The 22,136-nt window shown below is 41.2% G+C and overlaps 1 protein-coding gene across 1 annotated transcript in view; it reads right to left on the reverse strand.

Moving 5' to 3' along the window:
* LOC122797918 (neurotrophin receptor-interacting factor homolog) overlaps window positions 1-22,136 on the reverse strand; it is a 116,933-nt gene that overhangs the window by 76,578 nt on the left and 18,219 nt on the right. The window contains exon 2 of the mRNA XM_044066437.1: window positions 19,122-19,283. Coding sequence (XP_043922372.1) covers window positions 19,122-19,283 — 162 coding nt within the window. The remainder of the gene's footprint in view (window positions 1-19,121; window positions 19,284-22,136) is intronic.

Here is a 22,136-nt window from a genome sequence, read left to right on the forward strand (position 1 = left end):
AGAAAAGAGCTGACACAGTCAAATAATTGGTGTTAATAGTCATGGACTGTTAAACACCAAAAAATGCAGAATTGTATCCTTCAGAAAGTCATCCACCCCTGGTAACTACCATATTGATAAAAGAACCCTAAACGTTGATCCAGCAGTGAGGAACTTGGGGACACATGTAGACAGTAATTCAATCTTTACCTCACTAAAGTAGACACATGATGGTAAATCATTCAATGTTGTGCAACTGATAAACAAAGGTATGAAATACAAGTTCAAGGAGGTCATTATTCCACTATATTTGACACTCTAGGTTGTACCTAAGAAGGCACATCCAATAACTGAAACGTTCACAGAGGTTCCACAATAAAATACAAAGCATAAATAACATGTTCTAAGCAGAGTGAATCAAAGCCTTATCGTTATATTCTATCTTTTTATACGCTATTGAGGGGAGATCTAGGTCAGACATACAACACACAGTCAGACCCCACTCTGATGAACATTCAGTATATCAGCAAATCAAACAGCACCAGAATTATCCACTCTAAACTCAAACCTTGCCTGTGATATTTATAAATGGACCTGCTAGAGAGAGAGATACATGTCCTAGAGAGAACCCCTTTTCTGGAACAGACTCCTCATCCATGTGAAGCAGAGTTCCTCCCTAACCCAATTCAAGTGCAACTTGGGCATCTTAATGGGTACTGTGAATTCACACCTGGTTTGGCACCTACATCATTAATGGACACTGGCTGCCTGTAAGTGGTCCATCTACCAGGTCACTGCTTACACTACCAAGGGTACTAGAACTTGTCAGACATTCGGGATGCATGATCAGGCTTATAAAAGCCTCAGTGGTCGTTAGCCTATTACACATCAATGAACCGAATTCCCTGTCTGTGTTACAGATCAGGAGATAACGAACAGCCTACATCATCATTACTCTTCCACATTTTTACATGGAGGACAGAGTTTTACATCATCTGTAGCCACTTCTGTCTGTTCATAGGCATTTGTCTACCTTCTTAGGCAGCCAAGCCTGCCTGTCTTTGGTTTTATCTCACCCAGTTCAGTCTAGGTCTTTATTTTCCTTTTTCCTCTCTCTCCCAAACTGCCTTCTGCTTTCCTGCAGACGTGACCAAACTACCATAATCTGTTCTCCCTGACCCTTCTAATTAATAGGGACTGCTTGCCTTCTGCACTGATGCTCTTGTTTCCTCATATGTCCCATAGTGTGCATCCTGCTGCCTATGTCACATACTTAATGTTTCTTCAGCTGCTCTGTCTTCACTTCTCAGATGTCTGTGACATACACAAGCTCTGGTTTCCCTACTGTTTTGGCAACCTTATTTTTCAACTTCTTTGGCATTCTTCCATCACACACTACCTCAGACACTTTGTGCAAGATGGCTCCTCTGCTTCTAGTTTTGACCTGTTCATTTAGACCCCCTTTCTTCTCAACCACACCCACCAAATAATGGAAGCTGCTAACCTGTTCCACTATTTTATTCTATCGCGCTTTAAGCTTCTTTTGGGTTCCTTTGTTTGCTGCCATAACTACCACATGCTCTCTCTAAGGCCAAGAAAACTGCATTAATGGGCCCAGACAATATCCCAGGCTGCCTTCTAAACAGCATGAAGCATGCCCCATTAGCCTTCAGTTCTGCAATCCAGTTTCCAATCATTTGCTGAAGTTCTTGCTAAGAGTCTGTTTGCACTGCCACATTATCTGGACAGAGCAACTTTTCTGATCATTCCACTCTAACCAGTATGCCGATTCAGTCCACGGTCCACCAGTACAAACAGCAGTGGGTTCAGAGGTGAGCCCCAACATACACTCACGTTCAATGGGAAGCCATCAGAGTCTGAAAAGGGTTTGCACTTTTATCAGAGTTCTTGTATATAGTTTGCATTTACTCTACCAATGTTTCCATAACAATTGGCATGCATATTAATGTGATAAAGGATAATGAGGGAAACATACTCACAAGCGAGGAGAGTGTGTTGAGGAGATGGAAAGAGTACTTTGAGGGGTTGATGAATGAAGAGAATGAGAGGGAGAGAAGGTTGGATGATGTGCGGATAGTGAATCATGAAGCACAATGGATTAGCAAGGGGGAAGTAAGGACAGCTATGAAGAGGATGAAGAACGGAAAGGCTGTTGGTCCAGATTATATACCTGTGGAAGCATGGAGGTGTTTAGGTGAAATGGCAGTGGGGTTTTAACCAGATTGTTTAATGAAATCTTGGAAAGTGAGAGGATGCCTGAGGAATGGAGAAAAAGTGTTTTGGTACCGATTTTTAAGAATAAGGATGATGTGCAGAGCTGTAGTAACTACAGAGGGATTAAATTGATCAGTCACAGCATGAAGTTATGGGAAAGAGTAGTGGAAGCTAGGTTAAGAAGGGACGTGATGATTAGTGATCAGCAGTATGGTTTCATGCTGGGAAAGAGCACTACAGATGCGATGTTTGCTCCGAGAGTATTGATGGAGAAGTACAGAGAAAGTCAGAAGGAGTTGCATTGTGTTTTGTAGACTTAGAGAAAGCATATGACAGGATGCCTAGAGAGGAGTTGTGGTATTATATGAGGAAGTCGGGAGTCTCAGCGAAGTATGCACGAGTAGTACAGGATATGTACAAGGGTATTGGTGTTGGTGAAGCACCCTCCAAGAGGAAAAAACGCTGAGAGAAGAAGGGAGCCACTTTTGAGATTTTAAGTATTTTTTCTCTGTTTATTTGCTAAGTTTTTCTGCATAGCTGCCTAGCTTGAGCATTTTCTGGCTTGTTAAACTTGATTTCTGTATTAGTAGCTGTATTTAGAGCACAACCAAAAGCTGTTTGCTGAATTTCCTGTTTGCACTTAATTTTAAATCGTTTTTTTCTTAAAACTTGCATATTTTCTGTCCTTGACCTAGCACTCTTGTGTGGGGTCATTTACTGCACTGTTATAACTTGATATTACTTGTGAACCTCTGCTATCTCTGTAAAAACAAAACAAAAAAAATCTTGCTTTTTCCCACTTTTCTGAGAGTTAAAAAGTTCAGTTACAGGCTTGCTGTTCCTGAACTGTTTGAAAGTTTCTGTGAGGCCATTTTGCTTGGGCTGAAGGAGGGTCTCTGTGTTTATCAGTGGGAGTGACTAACATTGAGCAGCTTCCCTGCCCCGGAGAGGTGGTTACTGACTTGAAACTGTAGTTTTATTGGCCACTAGGGTCATTTCCATAACTCCTTCATTTGTCCTCGGAGGAGTGGTTTAGGGCAGTGACTTGTGGTTTGTTGGCCAATTTGGGTCATTTCCTGTCTTATCCAGCCCCTGCTATAAAGCACGCTTTTAGCGATTTAGCCGATTTAGCCAGGAGTTGCTACTGTTGCACACTAGGGCAGCCGGTTAAGCAGGTTTAAGCTATTCGGCTACCTAAAGTCCACTCTTCAAATTTTCCCTTAAAACTACCTTCCTCGAACTATACTACTGATCTAATCAGCGTATCCTATAATTAAAAGATCATCTCTACTTGACTCCAAGTAGACTATTCTCTATCTGTTAAACGTAGCACTTGCTCCTACAGTACTTATTACCTTGATACGGCACTCTTGTCATAGATAGTACCCCAAAAGGCAACCCCCATTTCTCGGTCACCCACGCCCCGGAATCTTTTTAAAGTTTTTTGTCTATTCCTTCTAGCATGTCGAGGGATCAGTTGCTAGTGTCCTCTCCTGCTCAGCTGGTGAACCTGGGAATATTGAGGCAATGTTACAATTGCCTCATGTACACAGACAACCCTCTCCTCCTCCCACAAAACACAAATACATGCGAGAGATGCAACTACACGGCCAAACTGGAGGCTGAGCTCTCTCAACATAGGACTGGCAAGACCAGTCAGGAGGAGAAGGTTACCACACACACTATAGACCCAGTCTCACATATTACCATTACAACCTCAAATCATACACATAAACACACAAAGACATACTGGAGGCTCTGATCAAAAATCTACCAAAACAGCAGAGGCCACCAAAGCAGACACCCAAACAACCACCACCTCAGAACACAACACCTGCAACACATAGACCTCACAGTCAGAGTGTCAAACAGTCACAGCCCTTAAGGCCAAACACAATGCCAGACACACTAGTCATTGGTGACTCCATAGTCAGACACACTGACGCCCGCCACCAGACTGAGTAAGGAGAAGGTCACAGTAAGCTGCCTGTCGGGCGCTAGAATCCGCCACATAACGCAAGCACTCAGGTCTCTCAACAGCAGGTACAAATATGATTCAGTCATTGTCCACGCTGGTGTAAACGACCTGAGGACTACATGAAAAGAGACATTGAGGAGCTCTCTGATTATGTAGCCCAGACAGGTATGACCCTGACCTTGAGCAGTATCCTACCTTCACCAAGAATGATGCCACAATACAGAGATAAGATGATCAGCTTTAACAATTGGCTTAAACACTGGTGTCATTCAAAGGGGATCCAGTGTCTGTCTGCCTGGGATGACATGCTGGACAAGCCACGCTGCGGCTTGCACCTGTCACCCTGGGATTCCGGATATTGGCAAAGGCTCTTGCCACCCCATAGTGCCTTTTTAGGCAAGGCTCAAATTCTAAACCTACCACCCTAGAACACAAAAAGGAAAAACTAAGGGTAATGCTGCTCAATGCCAGAAGTCTAAATCTCAAGAGGCCCTTCTCAGTATGGAGAACATCGATGTCTGTGCTGTGACAGAAACCTGGTTCAAGGCTCCTGAGAGCACCCGCGCTATCAGGTTTTACCTCATATCATGCTCCGCCCCAAAATCTGGACAATACCAAGAAAGGAGGGGTATCCATATTCATCAAGGACACCCACACCTCAAGACTGGTGGCAACGACGATGCATCGGAGACCATCCAGGTGCAATTAACCATAGGCAAGACTGCTCTGCAAATTGTAGCATGTTACAGGCCACCCTCACAAACTCAGGAACCTCACATGGCCTTCCTGAAAACACTAGAGGGATAAATGTATCACCAAACACCATCATACTAGGTGACTTCAATTACCCTAATATAGACTGGGAACACTACTCAAGCCCAAACACCCTAGCCCAAAAGTTCCTGGAATTCATAAACTCAAATGCCATGGAACAACTAGTCACCATCCCCACAAGAGGAGATAACATACTTGATCTCATCATCACGAACATGGGAGCACAATGTTCAACACCGAGGTGTACCTCACTGGTGAGATCAGACCACAAACTAATCTCGCTGGAGGTCCTCATCCCACCCCACCTGAAATAAAAAGACCACAGTAAAGAACTTCTCAAAAGCCGACTTCACACTTCTAAAGACTAGTGTGGTCTCCTTTAGCCGAGGCAGGCCCGGGCGTGGAAAACAGTACTCAAGCCGCTGAATCACTTACAAATGCCTTCTACCAGCACCTGCAGGACTGCATGGATAAGGCAATCCCAAGCAAAACAAAGACTCTTTGTACCAAAGGCAAGCATCCAGTCTGGTGGACCCCAGCCATAAACAAACTCTACAACAAAAGGAGGAAGCTACTACAAGATAGAGCAAAATCCTTAAAAGGTAAGACACCCTTGATCACTATAAGTAAAAACTAAGAGCTCTCATAAAATCATCCAAAGCAAATTTCGAGAGAAAAATAGCTAAAGACTCAAAAGACAATCATAAGGCCTTCTTTAGCTATAAGAAACCTGGGAGGAAACTCCCAGATATGCTCAGAGCTAGTTCAAAATGATGTGAAGATTACTGATCCTACAGACATTGCCAACATACTGGCTGACAGGTTCAGTGCAAACTTCTCCCTCCCCCAAAAGGAGAGATATCTATACCAAACGATTGCAGCCCCCAAACATCTCCAGCGCCCAAGTGAGAACTGCTCTCTCCAAAGCAAAAAACACAGCATCCATGGGACCTGATGGTGTCCCCGGCTGTGTGCTCCATGAACTCAATGAGGAATTAAACCCACAGCTAGGACAGCTGTTTAATCAAAGTCTTACCTCTGGATGGCGCACGGGAGTGGGCACTGCAACTGTGGTACCACTTCACAAAAATTACCGGCCCATTAGCTTGACAAGCCTTATCTGCAAAGCCATGGAGAGGATCATAATGGACCTCATAAATAAAGACATAGGGAATTTGCAGACTTTGGATCCAACCCAGTTTGGCTTTGTCAAAGGCAGATCATGCCTTTTAAACTTGGTTGACTTTTTGAAACAGTCACCAAAGCCATTGATGAGGGAAAGGCAGTCCATACAGCCTACCTCGATCTGGCTAAGGCCTTCGATACAATACCCCATTCGGGTATCATTGAAAAACTCATCAGCTTAAATGTCAACCCATACATCACAAGATGGGTTGCAAACTGGCTGAGTGACAGAACCCACAGGGTCAGAGCTGCTGGCGCCATGTCAGACTCAAAGCCTGTCACAAGTGGTGTCCCACAGGGCTCAGTCCTGGGCCCACTCTTGTTTGGCATCTACTTTTCCAAGTACAAGCAAACACAGGAGGGTTATGGCTGACAAAGTTTGCAGATGACTGCAAACTGGGCCATAGTAGAAAACACATCTGACACAGATATCCTTCAGAAGGGTCTCACAGAAACGGATAACTGGTGCCAGAGCCCTAAAGTTAAATGCCAAAAATGCATAGTCATACCCTTGGGAAAAACAAGGTTACCCCTAGCTACCAAATAGGTGGCAATCCACTGAGCACAGAAGAAGTTATCAGGGACCTGGGGACCCAGGTTGATAGTAGTCTGTCATTCGACACCCATGTAGCTAAAGTAGTTAGGAAGACCTTCTACATTGCCCACCTTATCATGAAGGGATTCTCATCTAGATCAAGGGAGGTCATAGTCTCCCTTTACTCATCACTCATCAGACCAATGATTGAGTACAATGCCCCATTCGAATGTATCTGACCCGACACTTGCAGCAGCTGGAGAGGCCACAAAGTTCCTCACCAAAAGGATAAAGGGTCTCAAAATCTGTCCTATGCTGCCCGACTGAAAGAACTCCAGCTCTATTCAGTCTGCTCAGAGGTGACCTTTGCCTAACATACAAGGCCATGTCAAACCCAGATTTGATGAATATGCTTCACCTCAAAAATCTAGATCCATCAGAGCCACAAGGGCGGAGACTTAAACCTTGACACGGCTATTAATAGGCGTGCTGGAGGGATAGATTCATCACCCAAAGACTCCCTATGCTGTGGAACAAAATCGTACATGTGAGGCAGAGCACGCTGGCCTTGTTCAAGAGAAATCTTGACCAATGGATGGGAGATCGCAGATATACCCCAGGGATTACCTCAGTGTCACTGCTCGACAGAGGCACAGAAAAATAATGGGTATAGTTCCCCATACTAAAGGGGTGGCCTAAGCCACAAAACGATGGGCTAGGCTTGTAAATGCCCTCGGGCAGATAGCCTAGTATGAACCTATGAACCTATGAACCTATGATAGCGGTGAGTTCTGCGGTGGGAGTGACAGATGCGTTTAAATTGGTGGTGGGATTACATCAAGGATCAGCCCTTTCTTATTTGCAATGGTGATGGACAGGTTGACAGACGAGATCAGACAGGAGTCCCCATGGACTATGATGTTTGCAGATGACATTGTGATCTGTAGTGAGAGTAGGGAACATGTGGAGGAGACCCTGGAGAGGTGGAGATATGCTCTAGAGAGAAGAGGAATGAAGGTCAGCAGGACTAAGACAGAATATATGTGTGTGAATGAGAGGGAGGATAGAGGAATGGTGAGGATGCAAGGAGTAGAGGTGGCGAAGGTGGATGACTGTAAATACTTGGGATCAATAGCTCACAGTAATGCTAAGTGTGGAAGAGAGGTGAAGAAGAGAGTACAAGCAGGATGGAGTGGGTGAAGAAGAGTGTCAGGAGTGATTTGTGACAGATGAGTACCAGTAAGAGTGAAAGGGAAGGTCTACAAGAGGGTAGTGAGACCAGCTTTGTTATATGGGTTGGAGACAGTGGCATTGACAAAAAGTCAGGAGTTAGAGCTGGATGTGGCAGAGTTAAAGATGTTAAGATTTGCACTGGGTGTGACGAGGATGGACAGGATTAGGAATAAGTATATTAGAGGGTCAGCCTAGGTTGGAAGGTTTGGAGACAAAGCCAGAGAAGCAAGATTACATTGGTTTGGACATGTGCTGAGGAGGGATGCTGAGTATATTGGGAAAAGGATGTTACGGATGAAGCTACCAGGTAAGAGGAAAAGAGGAAGGCCTAAGATAAGGTTTATGGATGTGGTGAGAGAGGACATGCAGGTGGTTGGTGTGCCAGAGCAAGATGCAGAGGACAGGAAGAAATGGAAACAGATTATCCGCTGTGGCGACCCCTAACAGGAACAGCCGAAAGAAGATGATAATTAAGAATTCTTACTAGGATTCCCTCATGTATGCATTGTATGTTCTTGGAAGTTTCTCACAATTAAACTGTTGGACAAAAGCCATTTCATGTATCCATGTATTTTCTTCATTTCACTATTGTTAAAAATGATCTGCTCCCACTCTCTGTCAAACTCTGCACCCTTGAAGATATGTTTTGAAAGGCAATTCCGGCTGATATAGGTTCTTTTATTTTACTCTACAATGGATAAAGTTTGCTACTTTACAATGCCAATGCCTCTTGTTAAGCTGCACAGTATCTCCTTGGCCGTTCTTCACTGCATCCTCACAATGTGAACAAATAAGCTGATTATTTAAAAAACAAATTAATTAATTTCTTTCTACAGGGCTCTCCTGAAACCCCAGATCTCATTCTCCACTCATTCTATTAGCCAGCTAGCACTACAAGTACTGTACCTATGCTAATTTTCTACACAGCCACATACTTCCATCAGTGGAGACTTGGCCCCTACTGCCTTTGATGTTCCCGGCAGAAAAAGGCCCATCACTCATGGTCACTGGCCATTACACAGAATTCTGTAAAACATAAGGAACAAGATCCAAGAGATGGGGAAGGGGTATTGTAAAAAATACTGTCGTTACCATAGCAATGGACCTGCATCAGTTTCCATTAACCTTTAGTACTTGATGTGCTTCACAAATTCAGCTCAACAGATGGTGTCTCATGAGAATGGGTAGACTTAATCAGGCAGATTTACCAGGAGTCCCAAGCTAGGGTACTTAACCAGATTACAACTGCACCTCACCTTCCTGGGGCATTCAATGCCTCTACTCCATTCTCCAGTTTCTGAAAACACTAATGTGAAATTAATGGATGTGGTCATCTAACATACCTTCTACCACCCAACTGGAGAGACGGGGGAAGTGTTGGCTAATTAAGTCTGAGTTGTCCAAGAGACTTAGTCTTATGTTAAATACGTAACTTTCATATCTGCCTTAGGAGATTTCAGTCATCACTTACCTTTATGACCTTCTCTGACAAACGGCCAGGGTGTTTGGGTTGCCCCACTCTTACAGTACCAGCGTCGTTGGATAATAATAAGGGGAGAATCACACAGAAAGATGAACCCTGATATTTACTGTCATTCTGTTATCTTTTCTTTGGAGAGGAAATTGCCTGGGAGGGTCTTCCAACATCTGTAAATCTTTACTGAATTTCAGGTCCTCTGGATGTGAAGGTATAACTATGAACACCTCAACACCCTCACCTTACACTGGAGGATAATGAGATAAATATTTTTGGTTTTCTTCCTCAATGTTTACTGGGAGGATTCTGTGTCTAAAGAATGAAAACTGTCTTCTAGCAGCTAAATGTCATGGGACAAAGGTCCTGCATAGGCCACTAAAGACTGCAGGGACAAGACCCCTTGAAAGTCCTGCAACTGAGCAGGGTTTAACACATGCATTGGGCCTCCGAATGTTGATGTGATCTGTGCACGAATAGCCAACATTAGTCCCTGTAAAACTGGTGGAGTCTAGGTTGGCCCTCATCAATGCTGCAGTATGTCTAAAACCAGGATAGCCTATACTAGACATTATGCATTGCCACCAGGAGGCAGCTCAAGCATCAGAGCAGCCAATGCAAAATCTGAAGAAGCCAACACTGGAGCCCACAAAGGGGACAAATGTTAGGACAGGAAGGCAAGCCCACTTAGGACACACCATCTTTTGTAAAACTAACCAGTTCTGGAAACTGACTCAAAGGAAGTAATATGCTTAACATATAAAATGGGATCCCACTACTGGAAGTGTCTAACTCAATGGTAAATGCAGCTGAAACAGCCATAGAGAGAAATGGGTGCTCACATCTAATCCACAGTTGTTCCTTTCATAAACTTGAGAGAGGGAAGTGATCCAGCTGTCTGCCTATGCAAACATTCCACAAAGACCCTGGCCACCTCAAATCAGTCAGTGAGTGGAAGGAAAAGATTAATAAGGAAGGAGAACACCAAACTGTTGGGGAAAACACAAGGTTCCTCAAGTCAGAAAGTAAACAGAGTTCTAGAAAGGATTATCCTGATGTAGAACTTTCTACATAAGAGGAGAGTACAGCAACAGCAAATGCGGAATTCTGTAGAGGGGTTGGACAAAAGAAAATATTGCCATACACCATCATAAAGTAGTAATCTGTGCATTATCAATCGCCTGTAAAGTAAGTATGGGAATTAGAGCATGTGCAATTCTGTGAAATGCCCAAATTAATTACATAAATTATACTTCATATGTTGTTTCCATTTGCACTGCAAGCAACTTTAGCCTCCATCTCTAGGGCCTACAGTACATAGCAAAAAACAGAGTCAATCACCATAAGCACGTTCTACCTGGCGGCTAAACGTTATAAACTCCAACTGCTTAAAGTTAATGGAAAAAGTCACAAATCGCTGATACTACTCCTCTATAGGAAAATGTAGCCAACAGTCCTGAGATGGATAAAAACACAGCTTTATTCCAGAGTGACAAAAAGTGAGTGCTTTTGCCAATAGGCTTCTTCAGACTTTACAAATAGCACCCATATGAGACAATTTAAATATCCCTCCCTTTACAGTGATTGGTGGGACCGCATTTCAAAACAATTACATAAATACTCAGCTTATAAAATTTAACTAAATACATTATTAAAACTTCATAGCCATTAGACTTCATGTATGCCTAACTACAATAAATATATAAGCATAACTAATGTAATAAAACAAAAATACCAAATATAACAATATAAAAATATATGTATATGCGCCTAATAATACGTGTGTATAAGCATAATGACAAGAACAGGTACACATACATATAGGTTAAAAAATCATAACAAGACAAAACATAATAATTAATCATTTAGGTCTGAAGATTGTTGGCTACATTTTCCTATAGAGGAGTAGTATCAGCGATTTGTGACTTTTTCCATTAACTTTAAGCAGTTGGAGTTTATAACGTTTAGCCGCCAGGTAGAACGTGCTTATGGTGATTTATTTGGACACGTTATTCCTGGGCTCTGTTGGTGTGCTGTGCTACCTTTGGTTGTACTACATAACAAAAAACAGTTATATCCGACTTGTTAAACCTGCTGCATGCTGGGATTATTAGGCATGAATGGCAAATGCAGTGTCTGTTGTGTCATTTGTTAGCGTGGATGATTCCTACCGTGAAGGATTTCTGTTTGACAGAATAGCCACTTGGAGAAGGAGAAAACCGCGTCATCTTCACTTCCTCATTAAAAGGCGCGCACTGGTGAAACAGGCAGCAAACCACAAACTATAACATTCCCATGGTTCACGCGTTCTTTTACAAGGGCATGACGGAGCGTTTATATTGAATAACTCATACTACTGTGTAAATACTACACAACCCGGACTCCTGTCACACTAAACACTTTTTAAATATCACCCTTACAAGTTTAGAATGCTGATAAAATAACAGGACTGGCATTACCAGTACTTTTCTGAAGGGTATGAATTCTGAAATTATAGTGTCTGTCGTTATTTTCCGAGTTCAACCCTCAACAATTTGCCAGTGATTTGACAGAAAATAATTTTATGGAAAAAAATGAGGCAGAAATCAAGACAGTCAGCATGAATCTGTACCATTGAAATTATTGGTCATCGGCACTTTACTAGAAGCGAAACCTGAACAGCCACGAACGTATACTTCACAACTTCCCCCACCTCAGAGAAAAAGCTAACCCAAAGTCACAGTTAAACATCATATTACATGGAAAATGTACAGCCAGTTCTATTAATGAGCGGAAAGGCAGCAAATTTACAAAGAGCCTCTTACATAGAAATTCATCAGTGCTATAATTGAGATGACGGCACTTTCCTTGCAAATTCACTAACATTCAGCAATCATGTTACGGATAAGACAAGCAAGTTAAGAAATAAACGTTTACAGGAACAATGTGAAAAAAAAAATTTATATTCTACAAATGCTATTGCTTGGCGTTACTTTTCTAAGAACCAGATTTAGTCACGCTTTCTTTTTACACCTTCTCTGCCCTGTATAGTCCCTTTCTGTTGTGAAACATTCTGCTTGCTTAACTCTGAAACTAAGCACCTCTACTGTAGTCTCCTTACCTCAGACGTCTTCTCTCCTTCATGGATACACTTTTCTCCTCCTCTTCCTGCCCTTGAATGGACCTGTGACCACCCTCTCTGCCTCTGGAATCTTCTCCTCTCCGATTGTCTCTGGAAAATCTTTCATATAGATGCTCTAACCTGCTCCATTCGCCCTTCGGGCTCACTCCTCTCACCTACCCCCAATTCCCACACACCCCAAGTGGTCCTAGCTATATACTTCTATCGCCACACCCCCTCCCATTATCACCCTACCACATATTACTTCTACTTAACAACCATACCCCCTACCTCAACAATTTCTTAATTAAGCTATTTTACCTTTTAGGTCCACTCCCTAACCTTTCCACACGTTACCCTGTATTGCTATATTTTATAGCTTCACTCTTTCAACCACCTTTTATTTAGTTTTATACTTCACTTCTTCCCCCAAGCTACTTCATCTCACACAACAATTTCTCCTTCTCCCACCTTTATTCTTACACACCTCACTCCTTCGCTCAACACACTAACTCCTTTTCTATACATCCTAATGGACCCAACATACAAATCTATATTCACAAACCTACTACTCTTAACTACAACTCTTGCTTCTCTTACAATTCCATACACACTAACCTTCTTTGAACATTCTTCTCTTCCTAAGCAGCACCATCCCTACCAACAAACTCTACCCATTTCTCACATAAAGTCCCTCAAACATAGTAACATAACCACCATCTCTATCTATATTCTTCCAAAGTACCATAGATCTAACCATGTTACTTACTTCCTTGGCAAAAAATCCTAATTAATTACTACACAATCCTTAAGTTTGTACAATATCCTCTACAGCACCCCCTATTAGATGGTGATATTCATCCAAACCCTGGCCCCAATACTAATACTCCCAATAACCCACACAACCTAACATCTCCTACTATCACTACCCCTAATAGACCATCTACCTCCCTCCCGATAGCTCACCTTAACATCCGCAGCATTAATAATAAAATTACGCACCTACATGCACTCTTAGTGGTGCACTCATTTGACATACTCTGTATTACAGAAACATGGCTAAAACCCTCAACTCTGGACCAGGAGATGAGATTACCCCCCCTGGATATAATATCCTAATATATGACCGCAAAAGCAAAAAGGGTGGAGGTGTAGCCATTTTGTATAAATCTGAACTCCAAGTTTCACCCTTCAATGTGCTCCAACCCTCAGATACCAATGCTGAAACCCGTACTGCCAAGCTACAAATCAACAACTCCAAATCTATCTATCTCATTTGCACATATCTCCCCCTGGAAATACTATTAATATGCTTGAAAACATACTTAGGTACCTCTCTACCCACCTACCTCAGACCTATAGACCTATAGACTGGGCAACCTGTAGTTCCCCTAATCCTACCAATCATATAAATCTTCACGGTTTCTCACAGATAATAACCACTCCTACTAGAATCCAAAAGCCAAGCAATAAGGAAACCACCCTAGACTGGATCCTTCTCAAAAACCATCTTGATACTTATAAACCAGGAACCCTTCCCGATAATATCAGTGACTATATGCTAACCTATATCATTAAACAAAAAATTCACAGCCCTAATATTAATAATTTTAAATCCTCCCGCTCCAAAATATTCTTTAATCCAGAGAGCTTCCAAAACGAACTGAAAGCATGTGACTGGTCACATATGCTTGATCTTCAGCTTGATGAAGCAGTGACCTACTTTAATACTAGATTCCTTCAAATTCAAGATTACCACGCCCCCTATCGCTCTTCCTGAATAAGAACCAAAATTGCCCCCTGGCTTACAAAACATACTAGGCAAAAGATCCTCCACAGAAATAAAATTTGGGCCAAATGGAGAGCCTCCAAAAGTCCATCAGATCAACTTTACTTTAAACAGTTAAGAAATGCCACCAAGAAAGACATTCTCAGAGACAAAAAAGACTATTACCTTCACCTCCAACAAACCCACCAACAAAAAACACAAAAATTCTGGTCAGGCATTAACAATCTTCTTCAGACAGGGCACTCTAAAACGCCTGCCCCTTCAGGATTCAACAATAACTCTAACCAGATTCCTGATGCCTTTAATAACTATTTTACTGAAGCCATTCTAACCCTAGCTAATATTTTACCACCTATTACCACTCCACCATTAAATAACAATAATACTTCAACTCCAACCTTCTATATACAACCTGCACCCACATCCCTCATTTGCAACCTCCTTCAAAAACTTAAACCATGCACCCCTTCTGTTGACCGTCTTCCAGCAGAATACCTGTACTGCAGCTAAAACCATTACCTATCCCATCTCTTTCCTTATAAATAGAACAATTTTAGAAAGCAAAAGCCCTTCCATATGGAAAGTATCTCACATCATCCCTCTACACAAAGGTGGATCATCTACCGAGCTCTCCAACTTTTGGCCTATTGCCTTACTCTCTCCAATAGCTAAAATAATGGAAAAATGCATACACAGACAACTACTTGACCACCTTCTCCATAACAATTTACTTGCCAATTGCCAGTACGGTTTTAGGCCATTCCATAGCACAACAACTGCCCTGCTATCCTTTTCTGACTCCATAAACAAAAATCGTAACAGTAATACTTTCTCCTCTGCACTATTTATTGACCTTTCAAAAGCCTTTGATATGGTGAACCATAACATGCTTATTAACATACTAAAAGCCCAATCACTTGATCCACAAGCATTACAATGGTTTAAATCCTATCTTGAAAACAGACAGCAAGCAGTACTTTGGGATAATAATATTTTCCATTTACCTCCCTGTGAACATTGGAGTACCACAAGGCTCTATTTTAGGACCTCTTCTCTTTTTATTGTTTATTAATGATCTACATACCAAAATTCCTCCAGCCACCTGCATTCAATATGCAGATGACTCAACTTTAATTTGTTCAGCCAAGTCCATAACCTCTCTCCAGTCCCTCACCCAAACAGTATTTAACTGTTGAAAATTGGTTCATGCAACACTGCCTCCTCCTGGACCCACAAAAAACAAAATTATTACTCTTTGCTCCTATTCATAAGACATCTCAACTACACTTCACAGTAACCTCCAACAATGGAACTAACATATCTCCTGACACTACAACCCGTCTACTAGGAGTACCAATTGATAACAACCTTAGCTATGATGACCATATAAATTATACAATAAAGTCTGTCAACAAAAACTAGGCACCCTTTACAGAATCAAACCCTTCCTTACCCCTTCTTCCAGAATCACTATTGCCCAGACACACCTGATCTCTACCCTACTCTATGCTTCTGCAATATATACCAATCTATCTAGAAACAACCTTACCAAACTTTCCACCAGTTACAATAACATAGCCAGATTTGCCACTGGCACTCCCTTTAGAACTCACCAGTACCTCAACCTCAGACAACTGGGATGGTTAGAACTGCAGAACCTACTACTGTGTCAACAACTTATCACCCAAAAGATCCTTTATCACCCTAATAATACCCCAATCCTTACTAATCTGATGACCCCCTACAAAAATCTTGCAACACTATGCTCAGCTAACAAGAGTCTAGTTTCCACTACTAAATCTAACAACAAAGCTGGAGAATCACTTTTCACCAACATAGTTGGAAAAAGCTGGAACCAGCTTCCTAATGAACTTTCATCTCTTGCTTCCCCTCATCTTTTTAAAAAGCATCTTAAAGAATATCTTAAAACTCACTGGCTTTGTCCCTGCTCTAACCCTGACTGATATCTCATTTCCCCTTCTTGCTCTCTCTACACTTCTCTACTCCACTGTTCTATGTCACATACCTGTAATATCGATTACCTTCTTACTACTTAAAAAATAAATGAATAAATAATAAAAATGGTTTACAATTCAAAATTGTGTTCTTTTGATTGCTATCTCTCAAACGATTGCTCTCTGTATTTGATCTTAGCTTTAACCTACTAAAGGACTCTGTACAAGTTTATCTGAACCTCAATGTAACAATGTGCTGTAATTCATTTGACTATTACTATATTATTGTAATCTCTGTCACTGCTAGTCCTTGGAGCTTTTCTCCCCGGGCCTCTACTGAAAATGGACATATATCCAGCTAGACTAGCCCGGTCAACAAATGTAAAATAAATAATAATAAATAAAATAAATACTTTCCATCTGCAAATCTTACTGCACATTGTTAAATGCATGACACAATTCCTAGCAGCAAACTGTTTCTTAGAAGCCTGGCAATCCCTACTTCAAATTTTCATTAAAAAACAATAAACACATTGTGAAGATAGGTAGAGGCTGCCAGCCTAGCCAGATAGAATTTTGTAGACAATTCTGTCATTTGTAAATATTAATATAAGCCACAGGCGTGTTCTCTTAAATGGTAAAAAATGGTGTTAAATGTGGAGGAACTGAAAAAATGTAACAGTGCACTCTGCTGTAACAAATCTAATAAGTCAATTCTTCGATGTCTGGGCTTGGAGCCGATATGTCTAGACAAAGGAATTCTGGCTGTTGTCTTGAGACCAGAGTTAATTGCTAGAAGTTGCATGCTGTTGTGTCTTTTGGCATTTCCCAGTTAGGGGTCGCCACAGCAGAACTCCGGTCCGCTAATGACTGGCAGTAGATTTTTACGTGGCGAGTTGCCAGACCTGACGCACAACCTTCAACGAAGGTATTCCCATTCACGCACGTCTCATTTCTTTTATTGTTTTGGCTTCCTGACCAGCTGCAAGATCAAGGACTATTAACCTCTGAGAATCTGTTCACCTGGGAACCAGGAAGTAGGAAGATTAGGCTAAGTATTTTTCTGTGATGTCATAACTTTTTCTACTGTATTATTTTAAACATTTCTCTCTGATCTCTGAACTCTTGACTAGCACTGTGTAGTAAGAAATATTGTCTTGTGTTTTTATTATTTAATGTTTTTTAAACCTTTCAACTGTGGCTGTTTAGTGTAGAGATAATTTAAGCTCTAGAGTGCACTGCATATATATAGTGATACTGTACCAAGTCACTCCAAATAAGCTTTGCTGTTCAGTCACACTTACCATTTGGATAATAATATTGCACAGTAATAATCGGACACCCTTTTAAGGGCCTTTGAGTAGCTTATAAATATTAGTAGGTGGTGGCAAGTGGTACTACCGTATAGTCTGGGTAAAAGAGGCACAGTTAGAGAACCTGTGCTAGCCTTCCCCTAGGAGTGTCTGTGTGGTTGTATATAACTCATCTCAAAGGGTGTGTGTCTCAACTACTTGGGCAGGGACACGAAGCACTGGTGGGACAGAGAGGGTGCTGGAGGTTTTAGCTTGCCCACTAGGCTGAGATCTGGACCCTATAGCTGTGCTAGTGGGGAGTGTTATTGGGGACCTGGAGAGAAAGGGAGAAACCAGCCCCAGACTGACCGTGATCTCTGTGCGCTCTTACAGGAAATTGTACTTTACTGTCTGTGTATTTATTATCCTTTCCCTATATGGACGCCCCTTACTGGTGTTACTGGTGAGGATTGAGGCTCCTTATTGCTGGGCAAGTGCACGGGCATCACACACATGGTACAAGCAATAGCTATGGAGGCTATAGTTTCAACATACCTGAAATAAGGAAATGTTAATTAATTCCAGAGGAAAAAGTTAGTCCACAGTTTCACACCAGAATAGTCCATCAACAAAACAAATGCTCCCAGCAACTCGAGAGAGACTAACAGTTTCCTCAGTTGCAGGATCTCCAGCATGTTTTACTACAGGCATAGGAGGAGTTGTAAGAAACTTTTAAATACCTAATTGGAATGGGTATTTTCAGGGCTTAAGGACTGAAGGAGGGCTGTCCTTGAGTGTTTCCTGAACCAGAAAGAAAACAAAGGGCATTATTACTGCTGTCTTGCAGAGCTCACACACTGTATACAGCACCACGATAATGTTTACAGGCAGGAAGATGGATGCCAGTAACGAAGCTACAAATAGGGGGATAAGGGAAACAGTAAAACATTTTTATTTCAGGTAGTACGAGTATTCAGTGATGCCACTGTCAAAAGATAGGGGAGAAAGAGATGAAGAAAATGAGAAAACATTTAACAAAACACATAGTGGTCCTTTAAGGGGTCATTTGCATACCTCGCATGGGCCTTTATATATAATGTCAGTGTGGGTGGGTGGGTAAGTGAATGAGTGAGTTAGTGCGTACACACACACACACACACACACACACACACACACACACACACACACACACACACACACACACACTCTTCAGCAATGAACCCTACAGTTGTAAGTGGTTTGTGTCTTTAAGGAGTCATTTGCATATGATCCAAGGGTTCCACTACAGGAGGTTAAAGGTATTGCATAGCTTGGCTGGATCTTTTTTGCAGTTTTAATAAATCGCTTGTCTGTGTGACCTCTTTACCCCTTACCCTTTATAAATATATATATTTATATATTTTACCATTTGCAAATATAAATGTGTGTGTGTGTGTCTGTACACACACACACACACACACACACACACACACACACACACACACACACACACACACACACACACAGTGCTCCCCCATGTTGGTGAGTATATACTGCATCGCTTTTACAGTTTAAGTGCACAAATACAGATGGCAGATCTGACATCTACTTACCTACAGAAACCATGCTTTCATAGGTCTGTATCATGACTTCTCTGTGCAGCTCCTTCTGCTGTTCACTTAGCATCTCCCACTCCTCTCTTGAAAACTGGACAGCAACATCTTCAAAGCTTTCTGGTACCTGAAAGCAGACAGGATTTGGTTGCTTCTTATTGACTGCATTGTAGATAACAGGTGAATTTGAAAAGTTTCAACATGAATGCATGACAGATGCACAGGTTGTTAAATTGTCAAAACGAATAATCTTTCCATCCTCATTTTCATTTATTTATTAAACTTCCTTAATCAGATGGGTAGACTGGTCTAAGTACCTTTTTCAGTTCCAGTCTGAACTATTAGGTGTAGACAAGAGTAGATATAGTTGACATTTATAACACAAAGTAACGATGCACAAATGCTTTGCTATATTCACACATATTAAAAGAAGTACAATAACATATGGTACATTATCTAAAAAAGAGTAAAGAAAAACAAGACAAATTAATAAATTCACATAAGATAACACAGCCATTTAAACACCATGGTTTACAACTGCCTTACAGTAAATGTTACTGAATCAATATTGCTGCTTTATATTTTTTTCTCAAGAGGATATGAATAGCCCAAGTCTTGTAAACAATTGCCCTTACATTCCTTTTTCAGATAATTTAACAATTGTTTACAATAATGCAAGCTATTTCAGATTTTAAGTTAGTAGGAAGTGAGTTCCATGAAGATTAACTGATCTCAGCAAAAGACAATTGACCCAAGGACTTTTTAAGGGAGTAAATGCTAGCTGGGGTACACTATCTGAAATGGATCTGAGGGATTAAGTGGTGGCTTTGTACTGTGGTTGAGACGCACAGGGTAGACAGCAGTAGTTAAAGATAAGTTTAAACATGAGTGAGTTAAGATGAAGCCTAGTCCTAGCAATGACTGGAAGCAATTAACTTTCTGTAGTGATGTTCCCTAGTGTTGGATGACTGGAAGCAATTAACTTTCTGTAGTGATGTTCCCTAGTGTTGGATGACTGGAAGCAATTAACTTTCTGTACTGATGCTCCCTAGTGTTGGATGACTGGAAGCAATTAACTTTCTGTAGTGATGTTCCCTAGTGTTGGATGACTGGAAGCAATTAACTTTCTGTAGTGATGTTCTCTCGTGTTGGATGACTGGAAGCAATTAACTTTCTGTAGTGATGTTCCCTAGTGTTGGATGACTGGAAGCAATTAACTTTCTGTAGTGATGTTCCCTAGTGTTGGATGACTGGAAGCAATTAACTTTCTGTAGTGATGTTCCCTAGTGTTGGATGACTGGAAGCAATTAACTTTCTGTAGTGATGTTACCTAGTGTTGGATGACTGGAAGCAATTAACTTTCTGTAGTGATGTTACCTAGTGTTGGATGACTGGAAGCAATTAACTTTCTGTAGTGATGTTCCCTAGTGTTGGATGACTGGAAGCAATTAACTTTCTGTAGTGATGTTCCCTAGTGTTGGATAGTGATGAAACAACATTGTGTTGGAGGTTGTTTGCAATTCTGAAGTGTTCAGATTGCAGTTAACAGAAGTCATTGGTAAGAAATACTCAAGTTTGGGTATAAGTGTACTATAGCTTTGCTTGCTTCAACTTGCAACAAATGTGAGAACTTGAAGGCAAATTTTTGCTGAGATTCCCCAAGAATCAGGGAGTCAGATCACTTGAAATACAGTCAAGTGTACTACCAACACAGGTCCAGACTCTCTCAGTGGTTTCTTTTTAAAACTAATAAAGGAATCAATATTTATTCCTCTGCATTGTACATTTAATAGCCTATTAAAATGTGATCAGGTTTCACCAATATGAAAAAACTCTACCAGTGCTCCTATTTATAAAAAAAAGTGATAAATACTTTATCTATTGCACCTTTAGGAATTAATAAGTATATCAATAACTGCAAATGCAACAGCAACACCAAGTACAGGTTAGGACTTCGATTCAATATCCACTTCCTAAAATAGTTCAAATGTTTAATAGTATTAGCACTTTCATTTTATAATCCATAAAACTTCAACAGGTACATATGTTATCCCACTCCCCCTTCTTAAATAGTTAATACAAGTCATATGACCCTCAAATGATTGTCATGTGATCGTTAAAATATATATATATATATCTATATAAATAAAATGTACACAAGGACCGGCATCATACATTCAAAAGCCAAATATGTAAGTGAAAATATATGTTAAAAATATAATACCCAATAAGAAGATGCAAAACCTAAACATTAACTTCACCAGTAATAGTGTATATAAATAGGTTCATAGGTAGGTACTAGGCTATCTGCCCGAGGGCATTTATAAGCCTAGCCAGAGTGTCGGCTTTCGCCGCCCCATTGATTAAATTAAGTGATCCTCTGTCAAGCTGAGCCAGTGAAGTGATCCCAGGGGTGTATTTTCTGTTACCCATCCACTCGTCAAGGTTTCTCTTGAAGAATGTTAGTGAGGGGCTCTGCCTGATGTAATTTGGAATTTTGTTCCAAAGCATGGGGAGTCTCTGTGACAGGAATCTATCCATCCAGCATGTTCTATTTATTATTGTGGTGAGGTTTAGCTCACTAAAGCGCGTGGCTAGCAGTGACTTGGATTTCTTTAGGTGGAGCATGTCCATCAATTCTGAGTTGGACATGACTTTGTAAGTCAGGCAGAGATCACCTCTGAGCAAGTGATATGCCACTGAGTACAGCCGGAGTTTTTTCAGTCGGGCTGCATAGGACATATGTTTGAGGCCAGTAATCCTCTTGGTGAGGTACTTTTGTGGTCTTTCCAGCTGTTGGAAGTGTCTTGTGAGGTACATCCCAAATGGGGCATTGTACTCTCTAATGAGTCTAATGAGTGACGAGTAGAGGGGCACTATAACCTCTTTATTTCTAGATGCGAACCCTTTAGTAATTAGATGGGCCACATAGAAGGATTTCCTAACTACTTTGGCAATATGATTGTCAAAGGAGAAATTACTATCTACCTGGGTCCCCAGATCTCTTATTACCTC

Source organism: Protopterus annectens, chromosome 3.part1 (assembly GCF_019279795.1).
Source record: "Protopterus annectens isolate FY-2018-M chromosome 3.part1, PAN1.0, whole genome shotgun sequence".
Lineage (NCBI taxonomy): Eukaryota > Metazoa > Chordata > Ceratodontiformes > Protopteridae > Protopterus > Protopterus annectens.